Source organism: Myotis yumanensis, unplaced genomic scaffold (genome assembly GCF_028538775.1).
Source record: "Myotis yumanensis isolate MYYU_CA2020_CCGP unplaced genomic scaffold, mMyoYum1.0.hap1 SCAF_10, whole genome shotgun sequence".
Classification (NCBI taxonomy): Eukaryota; Metazoa; Chordata; class Mammalia; order Chiroptera; family Vespertilionidae; genus Myotis; species Myotis yumanensis.
In genome coordinates, this window is record NW_027223761.1 from 25,221,447 (window position 1) to 25,245,147 (window position 23,701).

The window sequence follows — 23,701 nt, forward strand, 5'->3', positions numbered from 1 at the left end:
GCGTGGGAGGGGGTTAAAACGAATTCAAATTGAATTCATGACTCAGCAGGCAAAGCCCACCACAGTTTAGAACAGGCTCTTCTACTTAAAACTAGTAGAGAAGTAATAATCAGGCAGAGAATCGAGTACCTAGTGAGCTGTAGGGTTTTTTGTGGGTTTGTGTTTGATTTTCAGGTATCCCAAAGTAGTTTGCACAAACCAGGAATCTGCCCTGTTTGGGAGTGGTGTGGTTCCCAAATGGTCTCTGTGTTGGAGTAGAGGGCAGTAGCCAGAGTGGCCAAGCAATGTCCATAAGTTGCCTCTGAGGCTGGGATTCCTGACGAGGGAAAATCACAGGAGGATTCTGGGCAAGGGAACCAGCATAGAGACAAAATATAATGGGGGTTTAAGAAAAGACCAGGGCCAGTCATTGATTGAACCCTCCTGGGAGAGGGAAGCAGATTTAAATAAAATAAAATAAAATAAAATAAAATAAAATAAAATAAGGGATCAAGCACTGAGCATGAGAACATTTTTTTTTAAATGGAAATCATATTTTAAAATTACCTCATGTGGGGGAAAAGCTGCTATATATGAGCCATTGTTTATCAGTTTACAGATACCTGAAAAGAGAAGAAATCAACAGTTCTTGAGTTTGTTTAAATGAAGACTTCCTTCTGCAGCAACATATTTAACTTTGAATATTAAGTTAATTTGAAAACTGAAAATAACCCAAATGCCTTCCATAACCACCATCACCTATAAGGACAGTGAGGTTTTGAAAGAGATTGATACCAGGAGTTGAATTCTATCCGTACAACATTAATAGATGGAAATTTGCAGGGTGCCAACAAACAATTTCACTTTGCTACATCATGAAATGGGGGGAATATTAATATTCACTCACATGGGATCACATGAGCCTAGAACAACTTTTCTTTTTACTAAAAAAAAAATTAGTCAGAAAATTGGAAGAATTCCTTACCCTTATCATATCTCAAAATAATATTTATTAGTGTTGAGAAATCTTTGAATTATTTCATTTTTAATAGATGTATTATGTGGATGTAGCCTAACTTATTTGTCAGTTCCTAATGATGGACAGTTAACGTATATCTAGTTTTATTATATTACAAAACCACAATGAACAAATGTCTTTGTATATTGTTATTAAAAGTCTGATTATTTTCTTGGGTTAAATTTCAAGAATACAATTTCTGTTCTAAAGTGTTTGCACAGTTGTCATTTTGATACATATGGCCAAGTATTCTTCAAAGATTTTGTTTTATTTTGTTTTATTGAAAGGCTGAAAACAGAATGTTTAGAGTTTGTGCTCAATGTGTTATATATTCATATTTAATGCACGAAGGCAAAACTTCAGTCAAATATTTCTGGGTAATATCAGTAACAGCAAATTCAACGTTCTCTACATTTTCCATTAGCATTCTTACCCACTTTTGATATTCCATTTTCATATTTGGTGTGCTGAAGCATGTGGTAGACTATCCTGCTTCGAGTAGCATTGCTGAAGAAGGTGTCCTTATTGTTTATTATGAAGCTGTTAAGATAAGGGGATCCATTTTAGTATTCAGGGCAGAGCCCAGAATCCAGCAACAGTAACAACTTCCTGGGAAGTCATCCATCTGTTTTCTCCTTTAAACGAATGCATGTGAAGTAGAGCAAATCAGAAGAGAAACCACCTTCTTAAAAAGATCAATTGGCAGAGAAAAATAAGCATAAATCATACAGAGCATTATCAAATATGCATTTTAATATCGTTTGGTTTACAAGAAAGCCTGGATGTCCTCATATTAGTTGTTTGGCATCGAACGAGGAGAGAACAGAGTTTCCATGGGCTCCCATCTATTTTAATTATGCAATGTAATTTTAAACAGAATACATTAAAAATTCACGTAATTCCCCACGCCACACAATCCAAGCTAGCTTTTTTGTTTATAAAACATTAGCAGCGAGCAATAGTCCTTCCTTCCCTTCATGCCCTATTCTGTCCCTACAAAGGGAAAGTTGCAAGGAGAAACTGCCTAAGAGTCAGTGATGAAAAGAGCAAAAGGGCGATTCCAGGAGGGAAGGAAGGGACTGTTTCAGCATTTACTTTATGATATCCCGGGAGCCTCAAAAAAAATGGAAGTGTCCTGGTCCTCACTCAACTGCGGACAATTTTTGTTTCAGTTGCTTTTTTGTGTGAGTGATAAACCACCATTTTCTCAGACTCTTAGATCTCAAGTATTGGGTCTTCTATGGTCCTTGATTTCTTTTCATCTATATTCAAACAGTTGCCAAAGAAAGTAACTTTTATAACTAGACTGAGTCTCTCTTGGTTTCCATACACATCTTGCTTTGGATCTCATAGCCTCTTGCATAGGTTATGAAAAGAATGCCCTCTTTACCCCTAATCAGCCATGCAATTTCTCACCTGATTTTTAATGCACAGCTCTGACCCCTAGAGGGCTCCTACTATTAACCTGTCAGCAGCTCTCCAATATTATTTTCCTCAGAGGCTCTCTATTCTTGCATTTCAACCTCCCCCCTTGGTTTTACTTCTTATAGGTCTGACTTCTTGTATTTGTTAGTTTGTCAAAGTGTAGAACTTATCACCTCGGAGTGCCATCTTTTTTACCTTGAGATTTTGCTCTGTTTCTCATATCTGTTCCCCTACCTCTTACCACCTCTATCTACATTTTTAGTGGCTTGAAAAGAACTAGCTTTTAATAAAAGTTTCCTGGGTCTTCTCCTCTGGATGTAGCTTTCCCCTCGCTTACAAAAATGTGCATTTTACTTGTCACTCCTAATGCATTACTTTTACTCTGCCCTGTATTATGGTAATCTGTATACCTGTCCATGTTATTAGACTCAGAGCCCCTCCAATATTCTGCTATTGTGCTTTTTATTTTTGTACTTAGATGCACCGAGTTAACAGTTCTGTGTCCTGTTAATGATAAGAATCAGAAGGAATATCCACCAAATATTTTACCATCATATTGATTCAGAATTCCCTGAATACATATTTTTTATGGATAAAAAGGATAAATTCCTTTTCTATGAAGGTACATTACAAATAAAGGAAACAGATAATGTAGAAGCAAATAAATCAGTTACATAATTTCAGAAATTGCTATGAAGAAAAATGAAACTGCCTAATGGCATAGAGAATGACTGGGGCAAGGGGACTATAGATAAGATTTTCAGAGAAGGTCTCTCTGAGCTGGTGACTTTTGAGTGACAGCTGAAAAATATAAGAAGGGATATTCCATGTGAAGATCTGGGAGAAGAGCATCTTAGCAAGGAGAACAGCAAGAACAAAGACTATAAGATAGAATTAAGTTTGAGCTTTTGATGGGTGGAACCAAAGCATGTGACCTGAAAGTCAGTAAATGGTGTGGAAACTGTAGAAGATGAGGTGATAGTGTTGGGAGGGACCACAGCATATATGGTCACATGGTAAAAATGTGCATTATATGCTAAGTGTAAATGGGAGGCCATTGGGGTGGTATTAAGCAAGACAGTTTCATGATCTAATTGATATTTTTCAAAGATCACCTTAGTTTCTTGGGTTCAAAGAGAAATGGCAGGCTTTTTGTTGTTTTAATTTTTGTATCACAGAGCCTGAAAAAGTATGGCAAAAAGCTAAAAGTCAATGTCTTTCTAAATTTGGAATTCATTTGGATTTACACTGCTTCCTCCACTTCTTAGCTGGAATTAAAAAGAATGCTTCTAAATCTGCCTCTAAGAGTAAATAATAACATAAATGTTTGGAAAGAGGGGTTTCCCATTGATTACTGGTTCTGTTACATGTTTAGTGGCCAGGAATTCTGGTTCATCCTGCCTCTCAACACCCTACATCCCAGACGATGTCAGTCCAAAACTGCGTATAGAAAATTGATCTTGCAGCTATAGATCTACTGTATACTGTGCATTTCTCCATCTTTATGTTTATACTATTGTGTTTAATTATTAACTTAAGATTTTTGTTTGACCCAGTAGCCTGGAAGAACTGTGAAAGCAGGGACTATATCATCACCTCATTCTGAGTCATGTAGAAACTTAATAATTGAATAAATAATTGAGTAGAGATATGTTGGTAGTTAGACAAAGAGATAGGCTTGTAAAAATTGCTAAAAAATTCATATTCACCTTAGTTTAATAAAATTATGCTACAATGGATTAAATTAATATATACAATTAAGTGTAATTATAAATATAATTTAATTAGAAAAATCCATTATTCAAGGATGTTATTTAATAACAACTCTATTATTATCATCATTTTTGTTACTTTACCTGAGTGACTTACTAACCATGATAATTATTTTGAAAGAATTGGGAGCTAGCTCAATCCATGAGTTTACTAGTACAATTTAATCATTCATTACTGGAATGTCTCCACAACAGAGTTGATAATTAATCATGTTCACTGAGTTTTATTCTAAGTGTGCATTTTAATAAAATGATACATTCTCTGACTTATTTGGAAAACAATGGAACTGGTCCCAGCTATGTTTATTCTATCAACGACTTCCAGATAAAGACAGATACCAAGGCAGGTCGTGGGAGAAAACAGATGGGGACTCACTGGTGAATCCGCGCACGGCTGAAGGGGCCAGTGTAGCAGTCTGACTCCTCCAGGTCTGGAAACGCTGACTTGTCCAGAACCATTGGGTTTTGGGACATCCATTTTTTGAGTCTTCTAAAATAATTGTGCATGCTGGAACAAAGCCACATTTTAGAATTAGATTAGGTTGCATTCCAGAGTAATGCCTACCTTCCACTGCCATTCCAAAAATGACTTCTCAAAAGACACAAACACACTCACACTCACAACCACACACATGCAGGAAAGAAATCTGAATTAAGAGGTCAAAAGAACTTGGTGAGAGCCCCAACTGTACCACACCAGCTAGGAGGGCTGGGGGATGAGTCCTGGGTGGTGGGGAGCAGTGAGGACGGAGTCATTGAGTTTTCCTGATCTCCACACAGACATCTGTTGCTATTTTAACATGCAGCATTTTGCCCTTCCGCAAGTCTCTGTAAGAAAGATGCCTGTTTATCAGAAAACCCACAATGTGTTCTGCTGCCCTGAAGGGTCATTTTGAAGATGCTTTGTTAAGGGTCATTTTGAATGCGAAAGTGCAGTGCCAAATGATAAATAGCACCAACAATAAAACTGTAACTATTGCCTATCAACCTGTCTGGAGAAACGATGAACTTCAAAAGCTGGATAAGTGCCTGTACATTAATTATCCCCTCATGTTTATTGGCTAAAATATCTTTGCACAAAACACCTTTCCCACTTCAAGAAAGAATAAGCACAATTGAATCAAAGTACAACTTTTCCCCTCTTTCCAACTATCCACAAATTGGTTTTGTAATTTTGCCACAATGATGATCACCCCCTCCACACACACACATCTTAATTTTCTCCAAATGTATTTTGAAAAAATCAAGATAATTCATTTTCTCAATTGAAAGTCTAAATTAAAGCAAATAACATGATATTCTTTTTTTCAGTTTAATATGTAATATATTTTCATAATCACCTTTCCTATTTATTAGCTACCCACCCCACATGCATCCACAAAGTAAAGGAACATAGAGAATATTGTAAAAAGTAAATTGTAAGGAAGTTTGACTATGGTAGTGCTTAAAGGACTTTAATGGTCATTTGAAATAACTTATAACTGAATTTTTATTTCATGAAATAAAAAAAATACAAAATATAATAAAACATAGGACACACAGTAGAGTTTTAATTTTTCTAGTTTACTTTTAAATTTGACCAAAATTGAAACATTTTTTCCCCCACTACTAAAAATGTGCCCTGGTTGGGTGCTTGGTTGGTTAGAACTTTGTCTTGTACACCCACCAAGAGGTGGTGGTTTGGATATGGTCAGGGCACACACCCAGGTTGTGGGTTCAATCCTGTCTGGGCATGTGCAGGAGGCAACCAGTAGATGTTTCTCTTGCACATCTATGTTTCTCTCCCTCTCTCTTTCTCTCCCTTCCTCCCTCTTAAAAATAAAACAATAAAAACAATAAAAATATTATAAAAAATAAAATGTTTTTTAGGATTTAATATACACAGATTTATTAGCCATTCTAAACACATTTATGCTAAAACTAAATTATGACAGTACTACATAAATAGACATCTGTTGCTATTTTAACATGCAGCATTTTACCCTTCTGCAAGTCTCTGAAAGAAAGATGCCTATTTATCAGAAAACCCACTAATTACACGGCAGAAAAATCTCACTGATTCTATAGAGCACATGAAAACAAACCCAGACATTTAGCAACATGTCCAACATTGAGCAGGCAATGCAGAAAAAAAGAAAAACCTGCAGTTGTGAATTTATAAATTACAATATTCCAATGACTTTGGCTTTATTATGCAAAAATAACTTCGGAAATTGGCTACACAGACCAGGACCAAATAGGAACAAGGGCAATGATCAAAGCCCATTCTAAATCCAAGCATGCTAACCGGACAACAGAAACCTGACTTGGCTGAAGATCACCATTAACAATCGTTTTTAAAAAGAGTGATTTGAATACTGGTTCCTTTAGTACTTTTTTAATATTATGTCTCCCTCCCCATGATTTACTTATCTTGTTACCAATCCTGACCACATCTATAAGACACCGATATTCCCCTATTTTAAAACTGAATTTTTTTCTATTGTAAAGTTCTAAATTATATTCAGCCATTTTCTTGGTAAAAGAACTAGATTTACTGAATCCTTTCCTAAAATGGACTGATATTTGCACTATATGCTTCGGTTTTCTGTCATCTGACTTGTAACATCCTGCAATACTAATCAATAGAGCATACTCTACCACATTCACATTTTGTTTTTGGTAATTGATTATTTTACAATGAACAGAAAAACAGCCAAGTGTAAGGAGCCTTTTGTTTTAGTATTCAGTAAAGGCAAAATCATTTCCTCTAGTGAAACAGGGTCAGGCATTCAGGTGGGATAATTTCTTCTCTTTCAGGCTTGTAGTTTGATTAATTCCTTTGTCATAGCTACTTTTACCCAAATAGGCAAGAGATGAAACACTTTGAAAAGAAGTTTGTTTTAATACTAGGCTAAGAAAGATTCAGGTGGTGAAATAGAGTAGGTCTTTGATTGAAAATGTGCTGCATGGCTATTCGATTCATCACTGTGAATGCTGGTCTTTCCTTTACCACCTGTCAAATAAGAGATTTGGATCATCTGATCCAGAAGGTCTCTGTTGGGTCTGTTGTATTACTCTACTGGGTCAAACATTTACCTATAATTCTGGTTTTATAACTATTTCTAAAAGTAAAATCTCCTAAAATGGGAGATATAATTGCAATTATGTCAAGTGAGGATTGCAAGAATGTCAATGGTGCATAAAAAAACATTTACCTGTTTTTAAACATTGTTAAATTTGGCACAAGTCATTTTTGAAATCTCTTAAATAAATCAATAAAGTATGTTTTTTTCCCCTAAAATTTACAACTGCTGATAAGGGTAATTGAATGTATTTCTATCCCTTCCCCCCCAAATAACAAATTAGTCATAAACAAATTAGGCATCACCCACCAACCTGCCCGTTGATTTGCTCCGTGGGTCAGTGTAGTAGGATCTTTTCCTGAAAAATAAAAACATCAGCGGGGGAAGTCAAATGAAAATAGTGAAACCAGTGAATGACAACATTCAATTATATTTAGCATTTCAATATTCCAACTTCCAAATGCTTCAGAAAGACATAAAATCAGCCAGTATAGTAGGACAGACTGTGGGATCTCAGATAGAAGGCAGAGGTGGGTGGATGGGTGGGAAAAGAGTAACCAAATAATTTATATGCAGATATATATAACCCATGGACACAGACAACAGTGTGTTGAAGGCCTGGGGCAGAGGACGGACTAGAAGAGGTCAATGGGAAAAAAAATGTAACATCTGTAATACTTTCAACTTTAAAGATAAAATTTTTAAAAGTAGAAATAATTCTGAATTTACATTGTTTTAATTTCAGAATCTAAATTACTAATAACAAAATCACTTTTATAAATCAATAAATCACTTTAGAATTCTGATTTTTAATTCTATTTTTTAAAGGTTTCACTTCTGCTACACAATGCATATTAACTGGATCATTTGTTATATGAAGTCATCCATCCATTCATCCATCTATACAAACATATATGTAATGAATATTTCTGATTTTGCAAGGAGTAATAAGGTATAACCTTTAAAGATTTGGAAAATAAGGAGGGTCTTTCCCTCAAAGAGCTTCCTTTACCATTGAGGAGACAAGTGGTAGTTACAATGAAATGTGACCCTGCAGGATAACAGAGTGCTGTGGATGTTCCCAGGAAGGGATCCCAATTGGTTTCTGTAGATGGAGGAGAAAGGAGACAGGGAAGGCTTCCCAGAGGATGTGTTGTCTGTGTGGAATCTTGAAGCATGAGTGGGAATAGTCCTCTAAGTGAGTACTGAGGGCACGGCTTTCTGGCCCGCATATGAAATGGTTATGGGAGCAAGATCAAATGATGTTAAGGTTCAGGAACTGCGACTAATTTGGTAATCACTGGAGTATAAATTGCAAGTTGAGGATCATTTATTGACTGTACTATTTGGGTACAGAACTTTATTTTTTCCTTTGAAAAGAGTCTGCTAATTTCCACCTTGCATCAAGATAGCATTTATCTACCTATCGACCCACCTATGACAACAACCACTCAAAATTAACCATAAATAATTATATCAATACTGTTTCCAACCAGTGTTTCACAGAGCCAGGTGGCCACATGTGGAGATGATTGTGGGGCCAAGTGAGGAGGGCAGTCACATGGCTGGGACCCAGGATCCCCTTCTCCTGTCAAGCAGAACTACTCCACTTTGATCTATTCTACATATTGGGCTTCCTGTATGTTTGTGTAATTTTATTTTTTGAGTAAAGTATCTTTTGCATCCAAAAAGTGATCAGAATTTAATCCTAATTGTGATTAAAAAGGAAGATTGTTCTTCCATCTAGAAAGAAAAGATCGTTCTTAATAATTTTTAAGTATCCCCCCAAATTTTCTATATTTAAAATATTTGTGGGAGGAGAAGCTTGAGGAAAAATGTAAGGTTGACCCCATCTGGGAATTCACCCTGAGAAGCTACAGGATGACTGAATCATCCTAAAATATGTTTGAAACTTTTAATGTGAAAGTGGGCTAAGAATGAATAGGAAACACCTCTGAATCAAGAGAAAAATCATGAAATCAGGACTTGATATTTCTAGACTATAGAGGAGACAGATTAAGTCCTTCCTGATAGAATAAAAACTGGGAAATGTAGATTATTTTAATTCTCTGAAATATTCTTGGTTAGTTTTAAAACATTAAGTCCAATATGTAGGCCATATTTACTTTGGACAAATAATCAAGTAAAGAATTAGCTAGAAAATATAGTACATACAATTCTGTACACACATTCAAGCTGAAAATTAGATAAATTTCTCAAAATTCATGTTTATTCAATAAGTTAGCTGAAAAATTTGCAGATAGGTTTATAATTCCAATATCATTTTCCTAAATAAATTTGCAGCTTTTCTTTGTGGAATGTAATATGTACATTTCAACACTGAATAAATACATAGATTAGCCACACATAGCTAACATTTTTATGCATAAATCCTTAAAAAGAGATATGTATTTTTTCTATTTAAGTTCATTGTTATTCTTGTACATTTTAATTTTAAAACAGTATACTAGTATATGTTCTTAAATGTGAGAACACTTGCCTAGCCATTGTGGTTCAGTGGTTGAGCATCAACCTATGAACCAAGAGGTCATGGTTCTATTCCTGTTCAGGGTACATGCCTGGGTTGTGTGTTCGATCCCAAGTGGGAGGCATGCAGGAAGCAGCCAGTCAATGATTCTCTCTCATCATTGATGTTTCTCTTTCTTTCTCCCTCTCCCTTCCTCTCTGAAATCATTGAAAATATATTTTAAAAAAAGATGAAAATTTCAGACAACATCAAGAAAAAGAGATGGTAAACTGCATAGGTTTTATGGTTTTTATATTTCTCTCTTCAGATGTATCAGAACTCTTCTTTTAAATGCACCGTTACCAGAAAATAAAAAATTAATATCATTTTTTAAAAAGTGAATAGCATAGGTCTTAAGGATGTCAGCACTCTTAACAGAGTTGGCCTCTTTCATGTTATCAGGTGTGAGAAATATCTCCATATTTATGACTTGCACCCTTACTGTTCTTTCATTTTTATTATCTAGATGCCTGTTTTAATGGTACCTTGTTACTGTGAACCTTTTAAAACATTCTTAGCAGCTGAGAAAGCACATTGAGCTCCAAATAAATGTAAATATTCATATCTTCAATCTGAGTTAACACTTTGTGCATAGTAGGAACATTGTTGAATTTTATTTTGAGAAATGATGAAGGTGAAACATTCTGCATATAATACAAGATATACAATATCAGAAAATATGTCTGCTCACTATTTGCTAACCTATAGGAAGGACTGAAAAATCTTTAACTGAGCAGGCATCTTATTACTATTTTCCATTGTTACTGAGGGCAGAGCTAAGAAACCATCTGATTGAATTGCACCTAAGGGATGATTCTTGCTAACCAATATCCAGAGAACACTGCATTTGTATACATAAGGATGGTACATTTTACACTGCCTTCCTTCCACAAAAACAGTAAGAGTTCTATCTCCTCACATGAAATAAGAAGTGAGATTGATCTTGGGAATTATGTTATCAGTTACAATTTGAAAACGACTGTTTTTCTCTCCCTCTAGGCAAGTCCACCTAGCAATGATATAAAGTATCTAAGGAAGCAGAAAGTTTACCACATTAGATAAAGATACCAGAAAAGAGAAAAAGTGTCCAAGATTATCCAACCTTTGGAAGAAAAAGCATTTCCCTTGTCGAAATGGTTACATTTATTGCCCTAAGGTTTTGCAAAATGACCAATCTTAATATACACTTAGAGAGATGAAATAAAATTGGAAAGTACCTGAAGGGCATCCTGATATTCAGCCTCTCTGCATACTTGCACAATGTGTCCCATGGAATGTGAATTTTAATAAACATGATATCAGCATTTGCAACGGCTGGCTGCAAAGAACAGCAGGACAGGCACCATTACTGAGAGTCAGAGTGGGTGATATTATGGGGCAATTTGATTTGAGAGAAAAGAACATTGTCCTCTTGTCGATACATGTATCATTGCCATGAATTTAAAAGTAATTTATATGAATAGCACTTCTTAGTGCATACAAATCTTAAGTAAAAATCTAATAATGAATTATATACAAGGAATAATCATTATATGAGTTAGTGCATTTTCTTGTGTTAATCATTATCAAAATCCAGAATCCCCAATGAGAAAAATTAGGAGCCAATTAGGAATCTAAATTATTCTTATTGGATACTTTGTCAAGTTCCTCTCTTTCTTGCTCACAAGTCATTCATTAATTCATTCACTGATTCTTTGAACATATTTTATTGAGTAATTACCACTTGCTCGGTACTACAGAAATCCTGGCGGGGGAGGGGAATGAGTATAAATCATACAAGTCCATTACCTTACAAAGGTGTCAAATTTGCAGACTTACTCTAATCTTTCTGTCTACTTTTTCCCATATCAAGAGATCATAAGAAGTTGAGTGTCTTTGATCTAGACAAGAGTTTTTAAAGCAGAGTCAGGTGTGCATCCAATTTCTCAAAGGAGCTTTTAATAAAAATGTGTACCTTGGCCTCATTCTTCAGAAATCTCAAAATTGGATCCCATTGTTCTGAATATTTTGCTCATATCATTAACAAAGAATCAGATACCTCTTTGAGGCCACTAGTCATCAAGATTCTTAGATGTGGTTCAATAGTCTAAAATAAGTCTATTAATAATTGACTACTTTGGTTTATATATTATTCACATTCATATTTTGCTTTAAAAATTAAATATAGACAGTTATTTTCTGAAGCTCCTACTGTATCTGAGGACCACAGAGCTAAGAAAAAGTTTGTCACCTTGTGAGTAGTGAACCCCACAGGGCTTCTCCTCCATGTGATTGGAGGAGCTGAACATAGATAAAGGAAGAACTGCTATCTATTCCCATTTAGACACAACTGCCAGGTTAGACACAGTGGGACTCCATTTGGTTAGCATTGTTCATTTGAATTTCAATTAGATGGAACTTCTCAAGAAACATGCCAATCTTAAAAACTCTAAAGTATGGAAGAAATTTATTGGTTTAATTTAAAATCATATAGCTCTTAAAATGAAACTGTAAAATTTTATATTCATCTACTCACAAAGCCCTCTATTTTAGATATGGATAATTTTATAAGTTTGCCAGAACAATATTTCCGATTTATATTAGCAACATTTTTAAACAGGATTATTCAAAAGCAATGAGACATTCATTGGGTTAACACTCTGACGTAGAAGGCAGCCTCACCACTGATGGCATAGGGCAGGCACTGTCACAGACTAGCATTTGCCAAAGTTTGTTCCAAAGAGTACTATATTATGAAAAAAAGAGGGGTGTGTGTGTGTGTGTGTGTGTTTGCGGGGTATATCCAATGGTCAAGTTTGTTCTAGATTTCTTACTAGAAAACTTGTGAGACAATTTAATATGCAGGTAGTTGCTAAAAATATACAAGTTGAAAAAAGTAATCTGAATGTCCAAAAATTTGGACCATGATTTTTTTTCTTTCTCATAGCTTATTGAGGTATTTTGCAAATCACCATGGGAAAAGCAGTAAAAAATACTTTCACCTGAGTACAATTTCCAAGGACCTTCCATACTTGGCATATGTTTATTTTAAATAAAAGTAAAGAATTAAAAGATACTAATTGATAAATGTTCAATAAATGAATGGATGTAACTTATTTTGAGTACATTCTTTATAACTTGTACCTAAGCATGAGATAGTGGAGATAAGAAAGCAATTACTAAGCCAGAATGATTCTGGAAGAGGTGCTACATGAGGAATCAAATTAGCATCATGAATAGATGGCTTAGCACTGATTATTAATTTATTCCAATCAACCTTTAAATGTGAAATAATCTAATGCACCTGAAGGGGTGCTTTATAAGGATGTTTCTGCATTAACTCTATCTATCACCAATGAGTAAAATGTCAAGCTTACTGCACACAGAGCAAGGACATTTCTAATTTTGTATGTCTTAATATTAGTATAGATCTTTTCAAGCAGCATGAACTATCTTTTTTTATAATTCCCTCAACATAATTTCTCTTTTTTTATACCTTTATTTTTTAAAAAAGGAGTTTCACTTTCTTGTAGCTACTGAGCAGGTTTTGGTGAAGGGATGGGGTTGGCATGGAGAAACATTACTTTCTCCCTTGCAATCAAAAGCTCTCAATCTGGCACTATTCTGTGTGGCTCTGGGGAAAGCAGGCTTTTCTGAAGGAACAAAACACCAACTGCCCTCACACTTCACATTATTATTTAATTACTAGTGGCCCAGTGCATGAAATTCGTGCACAGGATGTGTGTGTGTGGGGGTTCCCTCAGCCCAGCCTGCACCCTCTCCAATCGGATATCCCTCTCACAATCTGGGACTGCTGGCTCCTAACTGCTCACCTGCCTGCCTGCCTGATCGCCCCTAATTGCCCTCCCCTGCCAGCCTGATTTTGCCCCCAACTGCCCTCCCCTGCCGACCTGATTGCCCCTAGCCCCCTGCCAGCCTGATCACCCCTAACTGCCTCTGCCTTGGCCCCCATCACCATGGTTTTGTCCGGAAGAAAGTTGGACATCCGGAAGATGGTCAGTTGACCCGGTCTAATTAGCATATTACCCTTTTATTAGTATAGATAGATTATATAGGAGAGGATTGCTTGTGACAGGCAGAAAGGGGACACTGAAGTGGTGAAAATGGGGGTAAAAGCCTTTTTCAGCAGGTGGAGATGCTCTTGGTAGACAAAAAAACATAATCCCTATATTTGGACTGATAGCCAGTCATATGCACTATACTGCCAAACCAGTCATTAAAAAATTGAACTGCTTTCTTACACCTTAAACCAAACAGCTTTTGCCCTTAAAACCCCTCCTCAGCCTCCACCTTGATTTCTGCCTTCACACTTCACCCAGATTAAGTTCTGATTGGTCGGTTTCTGTGCTAGTCAGCGTCAACAGCTCTGCCTCCTAGGCAGCCATCTTGTGAGGGTGTGAGGATTAATTAGCATATTACCTCTTTATTATATAGAAATTCCATCCAAAATTCCCAAGAGGTAGAGCATTCACTCTTGAGAGAGGAGGAAATTTAAAATCTGTTTCTATAAAGTCACTCTGGCAAGTTGGTGGCAGATAACTAAAATAAAATAAAATGGGTTTGCTCGTGGTATTAGGTATAAGATAAAGACAAATTGCTGATATATTCTGGGAAGGTATTTGGATAACAAAGAACCTATGCTGACAGGTACAGATCACGTACCTATTTATCTATGTGACCTTCAAATATGCATCATATCTGTTCATGATATGACTATCTAACAACTGTTCACATCAACATACAATTTAATAAGGATATGAGGCCTATTCAGTGCCAGGCTCTATGCTTAGCTCTATTAAATATAAATTTAAAAAATGAGGACTGTTCACTAAGAAATACTCCCATTTTTTTAGCTAAAAATCCAACCTTGCAGACATTTCACCACTTCAGTGTCCCCTTTCTGCCTGTCACAAGCCCTAAATGCTTTCAATAATATTGATTAAAGTTAAATTGCCACCAAAGGCCATAGCTTTTAATAGTAGAAACTTTGACAGAAAACAAATGTTTATGATAATGCAAATGCTCAGTTTGGTAGTTCAAATAACTGTATTTACAAAACTTTTAGTCATCAGTAAAAGTAATAAGCTTTAAACTAAATATATACTTAGATTCTATTTTGTCATCATAGAGGTAAGTTTCTTTCTAAGTCTGTTTGCTTAGAAGGGCTGTACACTTCTTCATGATGCTGCTGTTTTTTAATAGTGTGGCTTGCAGAATTCTAACAAGTTCTCCAAGATCCTTGTCCTCTGTGGCTGTCCTTGTCCCGTACAATCCTGGGGACATGTCAATAGGATGGGATATTCATTATCATAATTGGGTTTGTTATATGTCACATTTGCTGTTAAGGAAAATAGATGATCCTCCATGGCAGATGAGCCCCTAAAAGGAACTGAACTCTTCCTGGCAAGAAAGGTTCAAAATAGGAGAGGGACACAATAAAGATTCTCCATCATTGGTTTTGAAAATGGAGGTGGGGAGCCATGTGAAAAGGAAGGAGAATGGGCTCTAGGCGCTGAGAACAGTCCCTGGCTGACAGCCAGCAAGGAAATGGGAACCTCAGTTGTACAACGACAAGGAATCAGATCCTACCACAACCACATAACCTTGAGAATACCTGGAGCTCCAGGTGAGAATACAGGCTAACACACTGATGTAAGTCTTGTGAGAAACTGAACTATGTGTTAATAAGTGGCTTTTGTTTTAAGCTGTTAAATGGCTGGTAATTTGTAAAGCAGCAATAGGAACTCAATACAAACAGTATTAAAATATTTTAAATTGAAACCTTAAGGCAATCATTTGTATGATATAATGTTAAAATGCTTTTTATAGAGATATGTTTTTGTTCACTCAAACTGCATTTGTCACAGCAGGCTGATTTTTACACACTAACATTGGGATAATTCATCGAGTCCTAATGAACTCAACCATTAAAAATCAATGCCATTACTTTTAGAATTAGAAACACAAGTAAAGATAAACCTTTTGCAAAAATATCTTTGACAAGAAGTAGTTGTAGAAAATTGACTTTAAAATATAATTCAGAAATCTTGATTTCCCTTGTATTATACTTGATATTATAATTATTACTAGATCGTCCCTTCCACCCTTACCCAAAGGACTTTAATTTTTTTTTATCTCATCTCTCTCCTGTTTCTTTAATCTTTCTATCCCTTTCCTTTTCTCCTGCCTCCCAGACAATAGAATAGTATTCCAGACTAAAAAGAAAGGAGCTATAAAGCCATGAAAAGACATGAAGGAAATATAAATGTGTACAACTCTGTGAAAAATGCTACCTGAAAAGGCCATGCACTGTGATTTCACTATATGACATTCTGGAAAAGGCAAAACTATGCAGAGTAAAAAGATCAAAGGTCATGAGTGTAGAAGAGATCTCTTCTTTCAACATTTCATTTTTCCTTTCATAGGGATTTGTACTTTATATAGGTACTAGTAGCCCAGTGCACGAAATTCGTGCCTATTAAAAGGGAATTAATTGCCCTAACCAGTTTTGCTCAGTGGATAGAGCATCGGCCTGTGGACTCAAGGGTCCCAGGTTCGATTCTGGTCAAGGGCATGTACCTTGGTTGCGGGCACATCCCTAGTGGGGAGTGTGCAGGAGGCAGTTGATCAATGTTTCTCTCTCATCAATGTTTCTAACTCTCTATCCCTCTCCCTTCTTCTCTGTAAAAAATCAATAAAATATTTTTTTTTAAAAAAGGAATTAATTAGCAGAGATATTTTTAATATTGCTATTTGCCCTTTCTCTATAATAGAAATGTGAGAGATGAAAGGAAATTAGTAAAATGTATATGAAAATCATATATAAATTTATTAATAAATAAACAGTAACAAAAGGATATAACAACAGAGGCATGATATAAAAACGACAAAAACATGATATGAAAACAACAAAAACATGATATGAAAACAACAAAAACATGATATGAAAACAACAGTGATGCATACAATCACTGATAAAGTGATTGAACTTATTCTAATATCTCCCTGTACACCACATTAAGAGTGAAAACACTTTCAGAGTGCTTGACTAATTTCCCTTGTGATGAAGTACTTAGAACTTTAACTGTAACATCACATGCTCTTCAAACTCGAGAGAAAGCAACATATAACTGCCCATGTGCAAAAACGGGTTCAGGTAGGAATATGCCTACTCTGTCTAGAGTTTGTCCTTGTGATTTATTAATAGTCATCACAAATGCTGGCATCATGGGAAACTGTCGTCAAAACAATTTAAATGGGAGGCCAGTTTCAGATGGGGACAAATTAATTCTTGGAACCAGAACAGCCTCTCCCTCTGCAGATCCTGTTAATACTTCAGCTTCGATAATGTTAGGTTGTAATCTTTTGATAATAAATCTGGTACCATTACAAAGACCCCATTTACTATTGAGATTTCTCAATAGCATGATGATTGCACCCACTTTCATTTTAATTTATGACAAGGCATTCCCGAAGGAGTAATACTATTCAGAAATTCTATGGGGAAATTTTCCTTTGTTTCTTTGTTATGGGGTGCCGCCACAACATTAGTAACAAAGAAACAGAATTAAGACTTTATTGTGCGGAGCTGCTACAGTGTTTTGGACAGGTTCAAGCCTTGGACTGATGAGAGGGCACAGTCCTCTCATTGCCATGTGCAAGTCCCAGCTTGGAGGGCAGGGTCCTCCCAGCACAATTATAGCCAACAGCTGTAGTTGTAATCTTGAACCTATGGTCTGAACATGTGGCCCCACATGCCTGAGTGATGTGGGCTTGATAGAGTTCAGGCGCATGTAGTTGAGTAGGATTGAAACCCAGGAGAATGTTTGTAAACATCTTGGTGCTCTAAAATAAAGGCATGGCTGTGGGCGTGGTCACTGTCTCTCAGAGAAGCAGTGCCCCCCCCACCGAGACCCGGCTTTCATTCTCTTGTCTGTCTTTTCTGAGCCTTTCAGCCGCCCCACTCAGGTTCACCCAGTGCTGGCACAGCACTCTTTAGAAAGATCTGCTTCCATGCTCCCAGGGTGTGTTCCTGCCTCAAACTCCGCCCTTACAGGAAACAGCTCCAGGAAACAGCTTGGGGGAGGGCGCAGCCGTTGCCAAGACAACCCCTGTAGGACTGACTTCCTTTCTGCTTGGTCATGGCTGTTTGTCTGTATGTGACGAACACCACCCATGGTTTTTATATAAGTAGATAATTATTTCTCCTTCAATTTAAAAAAATGTAATAACTGTTATTCTCTTTGAAAAAAATAAATTTACAGAAAGGCACAGAGTATAAAAGGAATACAAATTTAAATGGACCATACATAGTATGTATATCTTTTTCATTTGGGAGAAAATAACTATACATTTTATAAAGCCATGTGCTACACACTTTTCATACTAAAACCTAAAAGAGCATCTTTCTTTCAGCATATTATATCACATAATTAAGATTATTAAAACACCTACCTCCTTTTCCAACATCAAGCCTTCTGCCCTGAGGTTCTTTTCAAATGTGTTTCTTTTGTCAAACTGTATATTTGACTTTCTATAAACCAGAATGTAATCAATCCGCTTTTTGCCATCTTTGAATAGAAGTCCACTGGATGCTATGTAATTCATGTCATTCTGCAAACAAAACAATGATTGTTAATAGTGGGGTTAGACAAGCACACACATTTTGATTTCAGTCACTTCTATTTATGTACTAGCAATCCAATATCAAAATATGGGTTTTTACATTCTAATTATAAGGTAGGTAAAGATTATTTTAAACATTTGCAAGCCACTGAAGGAGACAAGCTAGGAAGTGATGAAACAGGATTTGGAATTGGGAAGTCTAATACCAGAACATGGGTTCTCTGATGCTGGCATCAAAATGCACATATTTTATTCAATATAGCCCTGTATTATCTTATTTAACATTCACAACTTGCATTTCAAAGTTAAAGGTACTATGGCTCGCAGAAACCGGTTTGGCTCAGTGGATAGAGCGTCGGCTTGCGGACTGAAAGGTCCCAGGTTTGATTCCGGTCAAGGGCATGTACCTGGGTTGCGGGCACATCCCCAGTAGGAGATGTGCAGGAGGCAGCTGATCGATGTTTCCCTCTCATCAATGTTTCTAACTCTCTATCCTTCTCCCTTCCTCTCTGTAAAAAATCAATAAAATATATATATTTTTTAAAAAAATAAAGGTACTATGGCTTAAAAAGCATGAGTACTGAGAACTGAAATCAACATTATTTCCTTTATTAAATGATATGTAGACCAGACATTATTTTCCTAAACCTCTGTCCAATAACACTAAACCAAACAACAGTTTCTGAGCTGCCTGCACCATGAGGTTCCCATTTCCTGGCTGGCTGTCAGCTCCCAGAACATAAGGTTGTGATCCAACTAAAACAGCTGACTTATCAACACCACTTTAAGGTCCGCACCTTGCTCTCCCCACCCACTTAAGCGATTTTTCACAGATTCTGCCCAATTTTCTACCCAATTTCTGTCTTGTGAGACTTAGCCTAAGGTCCTGGAACTGTTTGAAAACTCCTCTCTGACTTCACCTTTTAAAACGCTACTAATACTATCCAGGTGGTATCCTTATTTACTGTAACTTTAATAAAATCAGCCTTATTGATCACAAGATTCTCCTGATAGTCTTCAAAGAGTGGGGGCTTTCCCGGTATATTGCCCAAGATCACTGAAGAGCCAGGACTTAAATCCAATTTTGACTCCAGCGCCATGTTCTTAGCTGTTGTATACGTTGGCCTTCTTTCTCTATATTTTCCATCAAACTACTTAAATATTGTATCAACTCTCTATTCCATTTTCCCCATAAAGGCATCTTTGAGATTCAAAAAATTTCCTAGCAGTTCGAGAGCTATCTGGTAATTTCTACTTAAGTCGAGAAACAGAATTTCACCAACTCATACAGAAGCCCTCCCTTATCGCCTCTTATCCATGATGCCCTGGACATACCCCTTCCCCAAGGTAATCACAATCCTATGATTATGGCACTCTTTCATTACTTTTCTTAATTTTATCACCAAAAAACATATCACTTAAACACTTTATTTAGTTCTGTCTGCTATAGAACTTTATGTAAATGCAAATTATACAATGAATACTTTGTATCTGGGCTGCTTTTATTTAATATTATGAGCATAAAATCTATTCCTAATTTTCATATATTTATAGTTTCATATATTTATAGTTCACATTTTCACTATTATAAGATTATATGAGCACAACAAAACTCATTTATGCTTTCTACTAATTGTGGATATTTAGGCTATTTCCAGTCTTGGCTATTACAAATAAAGCCACAATAAATATTTATTAATGTATCTTGCAATACACATGTGCATCCATTTCTACCAAATCTGTAAACTAAGAGTAAAATTGCTAATTCATAGGAAATGCTTACTTTCCATTTTGTTAGCTAATGCCAAACACGCTAAGTCAACTTAAATATCTACCAGTAACACTGAAGTTTCCCCTGCTCCATAACTTTTTCAGTCTTTAAAAAATATATAAATTATGTTTAGTCATTTTGTGGCATGGTGCTTAGTCATAATTTGCTGGAATTTAATTTATGCCTCCATAATTACTGATGCCATTTCTAATGATTTGTTTTTCTATTCTGGATGAGCCCTTTGACAGTAATATGTATTCACATTTCAAATGTTTGTGGCTGGACTTTATACAATTAGATGATGTTTTGAATTATTCAGAAATTATTAATTTTAATGCAGTCAGATTTATTAAGTATTTTTCCATAGTTTATGTTTTTGTTTCTTTCAAAAAAACTTTTCCCTATTCCTAAGTCATGAAAAATTTCTCCTCCATTATCTTCCAGAAGATTTATCATTTGTCTTTGGCATTTAGATTCAAAGTCTACTGGAATTGATTTTGTTGCATAAGGCGTGTGGTAGAGGTCACATTTTATTTATTATTTCTATGTGCTTATCCAATTGTTTCAGCACCTGTCCCAAAAGATTTTTCTCCCCATTGCTGCAATCTTCCTTTATCCTAAACGTAACTTCTTTATATGAAAATATTGAATATTACAAAAATATTTCCCATGAAAATGTATTTGTGGAATATGTATAGTTCATTGACTGACTCTTTGATTGTTGAGATTCTATTGGCTATTACAAATAAAACGCTAATAAACATTAACCTGTATATTTGCAGTACACATGTACATACATTTCTATCAGTTATGTACTTAAGGAGAAAAAATTGCTGATATATTATTATATAAATACTTGATTCAATAGTCATAACTATAGCTAATGTTTATCATAGGTTTTCTATATGCTAAGCAGTTAGCCAAGCAATTTTATATATCAACTAATTTAATGTTTATAAGAACCTGGTATGTGAACTCTATCATTAGCCCAGAGACCTATACAAGACAATTGTGCCCAAGGCCAGCCAGCCAATCAGAGGTGGAGTGTGGAGTAGAATTCAGGGAGTCTGCTTTGCAGCAGCAGCTCTTAAGCATTGTGTTCTGCAGTCCTTCTGCGTTCAGTGAGAGGCTTTTACTATTTTCATTTTACTATCTTCTCCTCTGACTCTTGCTCTGTATTACATGTGTATATTTCATAACTGTGACATGCTACTGATCAAAAGCCATTACTGACCATGGAATCAATCATTTTATAATTAACAGGGTATTGATTTCATTTTCTCAGAGACAACATGTGATATCTTGGCAACGAGTTCTCCATAAGGCGTTCTGCTTACTATTCAGCAGGCGATGGATGACACACTGACTTTGAAAAATAAAAAAATATTTTCAGATTCACAACCCTGTACATCACCAAAGGAACCCAAACTGTGCCTTGTCATAGAGCCACCGAAGGCCCAGCAGGATAACAGCACACACGGGGCTTAGGGCACAGAAGAGCGGCATTGCTGATTGATGTTCTTCGGCACAAGGTGGGCCTAAAGCAGAATTCCTAAATCTGACGTGAAGCTTTTTCACTGGTAGTGGGCTACCGGCAACTTGTCCCATCTGGGATTTGCATAGGGATTTGTTCCTCTCCCTTTTACTTGACACTCAGAGGATGTGCAAGCTGAGTGGCTGTGTAACCCCCAGATTAAGGAGGTTCTGAAAAAGCAGGGCTGCACCTCTTCTTTCACTGCTTATGTTTTGGGGGATGTAGGGGAGGAAACGAATCACTGCTCCCTCCCTTGACCTGGAGGCAGGTGCTTGCTTGTGGATTCTGCAGCTCCACCAGCCCACAGGATATGTAATTGATGGGACAAGGCTGTTTGCATCAAGTGGCAGCTTCAAAATAGCATATATGTTGAAACAAAGCAGTAACAGACAGCGCCGCAGACATTCCAGACTCAAGCCAATCTTGATCTCCATCTCATTCTTGAGTTTCACTCTCCCAGGGAGAAGACTTTTTTTATTGTCTAAAGTTTTACATATGTCTTCTTTTTCCCCAATTGACCACCCTTCCCCACCCCAGCCACTCCCACTCCGGGCAAGCCTCCACCACCCCAGTGTCTGTGTCCATTGGTTATGCTAATATGCATGCATACAAGTCCTTTGGTTGCTCTCTAACCCTCCCCTCCCCTACCATTTGTCTCTGGATCTATTCTTGTTCATCAAATTATGTTGATCATTATATCCCACATAAGAGTGAGATCATGTGATATTTATCTTTCTCCGACTGGCTTATTTCGCTTAGCATAATGCTCTCCAGTTCCATCCATGCTGTTGCAAATGGTAAAAGTTCCTTCCTTTTTATAGCAGCGTAGTGTTCTGTTGTGTAGATGTGCCAAAGTTTTTTAATCCACTCATCTGCTGATGGGCACTTAGCTATTGTAAATTGTGCTGCAATGAACATAGGAGTGCATATATCCTTTCTGATTAGTGTTTCTGGTTTCTTCAGAAGAAGACTTTTAGAAGAGAGACACTTGGGAATGAGTAGTACGTTATCAAACAGTGTTTGATAACTTCACAGCATTTAGAGCTTCATAGTTTATTTTTAAATCATATTAACATTTTAAGCACTTTAAAAATGACTGAGCTGCTAAGTGAAAGAAGCCAGTCTGAATACCAGAGGGCAGAGATCATTTAGGTCATCTTACAGTCTGTCCCAGTAAGGTTATGAATTAATTAAAATTAAAGAACTCGTTTAAAATATTAAAAGGTTAGCTCAGTTGGTTAGAGCATCATATGGATATGCCAAGGTTGTGGGTTTGATCTCCAGGCACATACAAGAAGTAACCAATTCACGTATACATAAATGGAACAACAAATCATTGTCTTTCTGTTTCTCTCCAAAATCAATAAGTAAAAAATTAAAATAAATGAATTTTTTAAAAGATTAAAAGTTTTATTTAAAAAAGAAATCTTGGGAAATGCTAGATGAGGGAAGGAAAGCTATGGTCTCATTCATCAAACTCCTCAATAGAACTACTGGGGGATAACTTCACAGTATGGGAAAATGTCATAACAGAAGAAAGAAACAAGAAAAAAAGAAGAAAAAGAAGAAAATGAAGGGGTCTGGGTTTTACTCCTGATTCTGTCCCTGCTGAAATGTACTTAGGCAACTGGCATTTCTTCCTGTTGCTCAATTCCTCTACCATGAAATAAAGTGTGGGTGTTATTATAAGTAAAGGCCTTTGTAGCTCTGACATTCCATGATACTCTTCTCCTGAAATGTTTCTCCAAGGGGCTGTTTTCTCAGATCTCTCACCTCTTCCCACTGACTCTGGCTAGGGTTTTCATTTCTGTAAAGAATGATGCTCACATGAATGTCTGGCAGCTGAACTCACTCTGACGTGATCCCAAGGTCTTCTCAGGGAAACCGGTAAATGACATTTGAGATCTGTTTTACTTCTACCTGAGTAAGCACCTTTAACATCATGAAGGAGAAAACAGGAGTCTAGGGCTTCTCTTATTGCAAAA

General features: G+C 36.4%; 1 protein-coding gene across 4 annotated transcripts in view; it reads right to left on the reverse strand.

The window, feature by feature from the left end:
* The window catches only part of ANO3 (anoctamin 3), a 263,819-nt gene that overhangs the window by 96,207 nt on the left and 143,911 nt on the right, over positions 1-23,701 (reverse strand). For all 4 annotated transcript variants that reach the window (XM_070428141.1, XM_070428139.1, XM_070428138.1 and 1 more), the window contains 6 exons: positions 18,241-18,399; positions 11,004-11,104; positions 7,573-7,617; positions 4,571-4,702; positions 1,431-1,537; positions 547-602 (listed from right to left, as the gene is read on the reverse strand). In XM_070428141.1, coding sequence (XP_070284242.1) covers positions 547-602; positions 1,431-1,537; positions 4,571-4,702; positions 7,573-7,617; positions 11,004-11,104; positions 18,241-18,399 — 600 coding nt within the window. The remainder of the gene's footprint in view (positions 1-546; positions 603-1,430; positions 1,538-4,570; positions 4,703-7,572; positions 7,618-11,003; positions 11,105-18,240; positions 18,400-23,701) is intronic.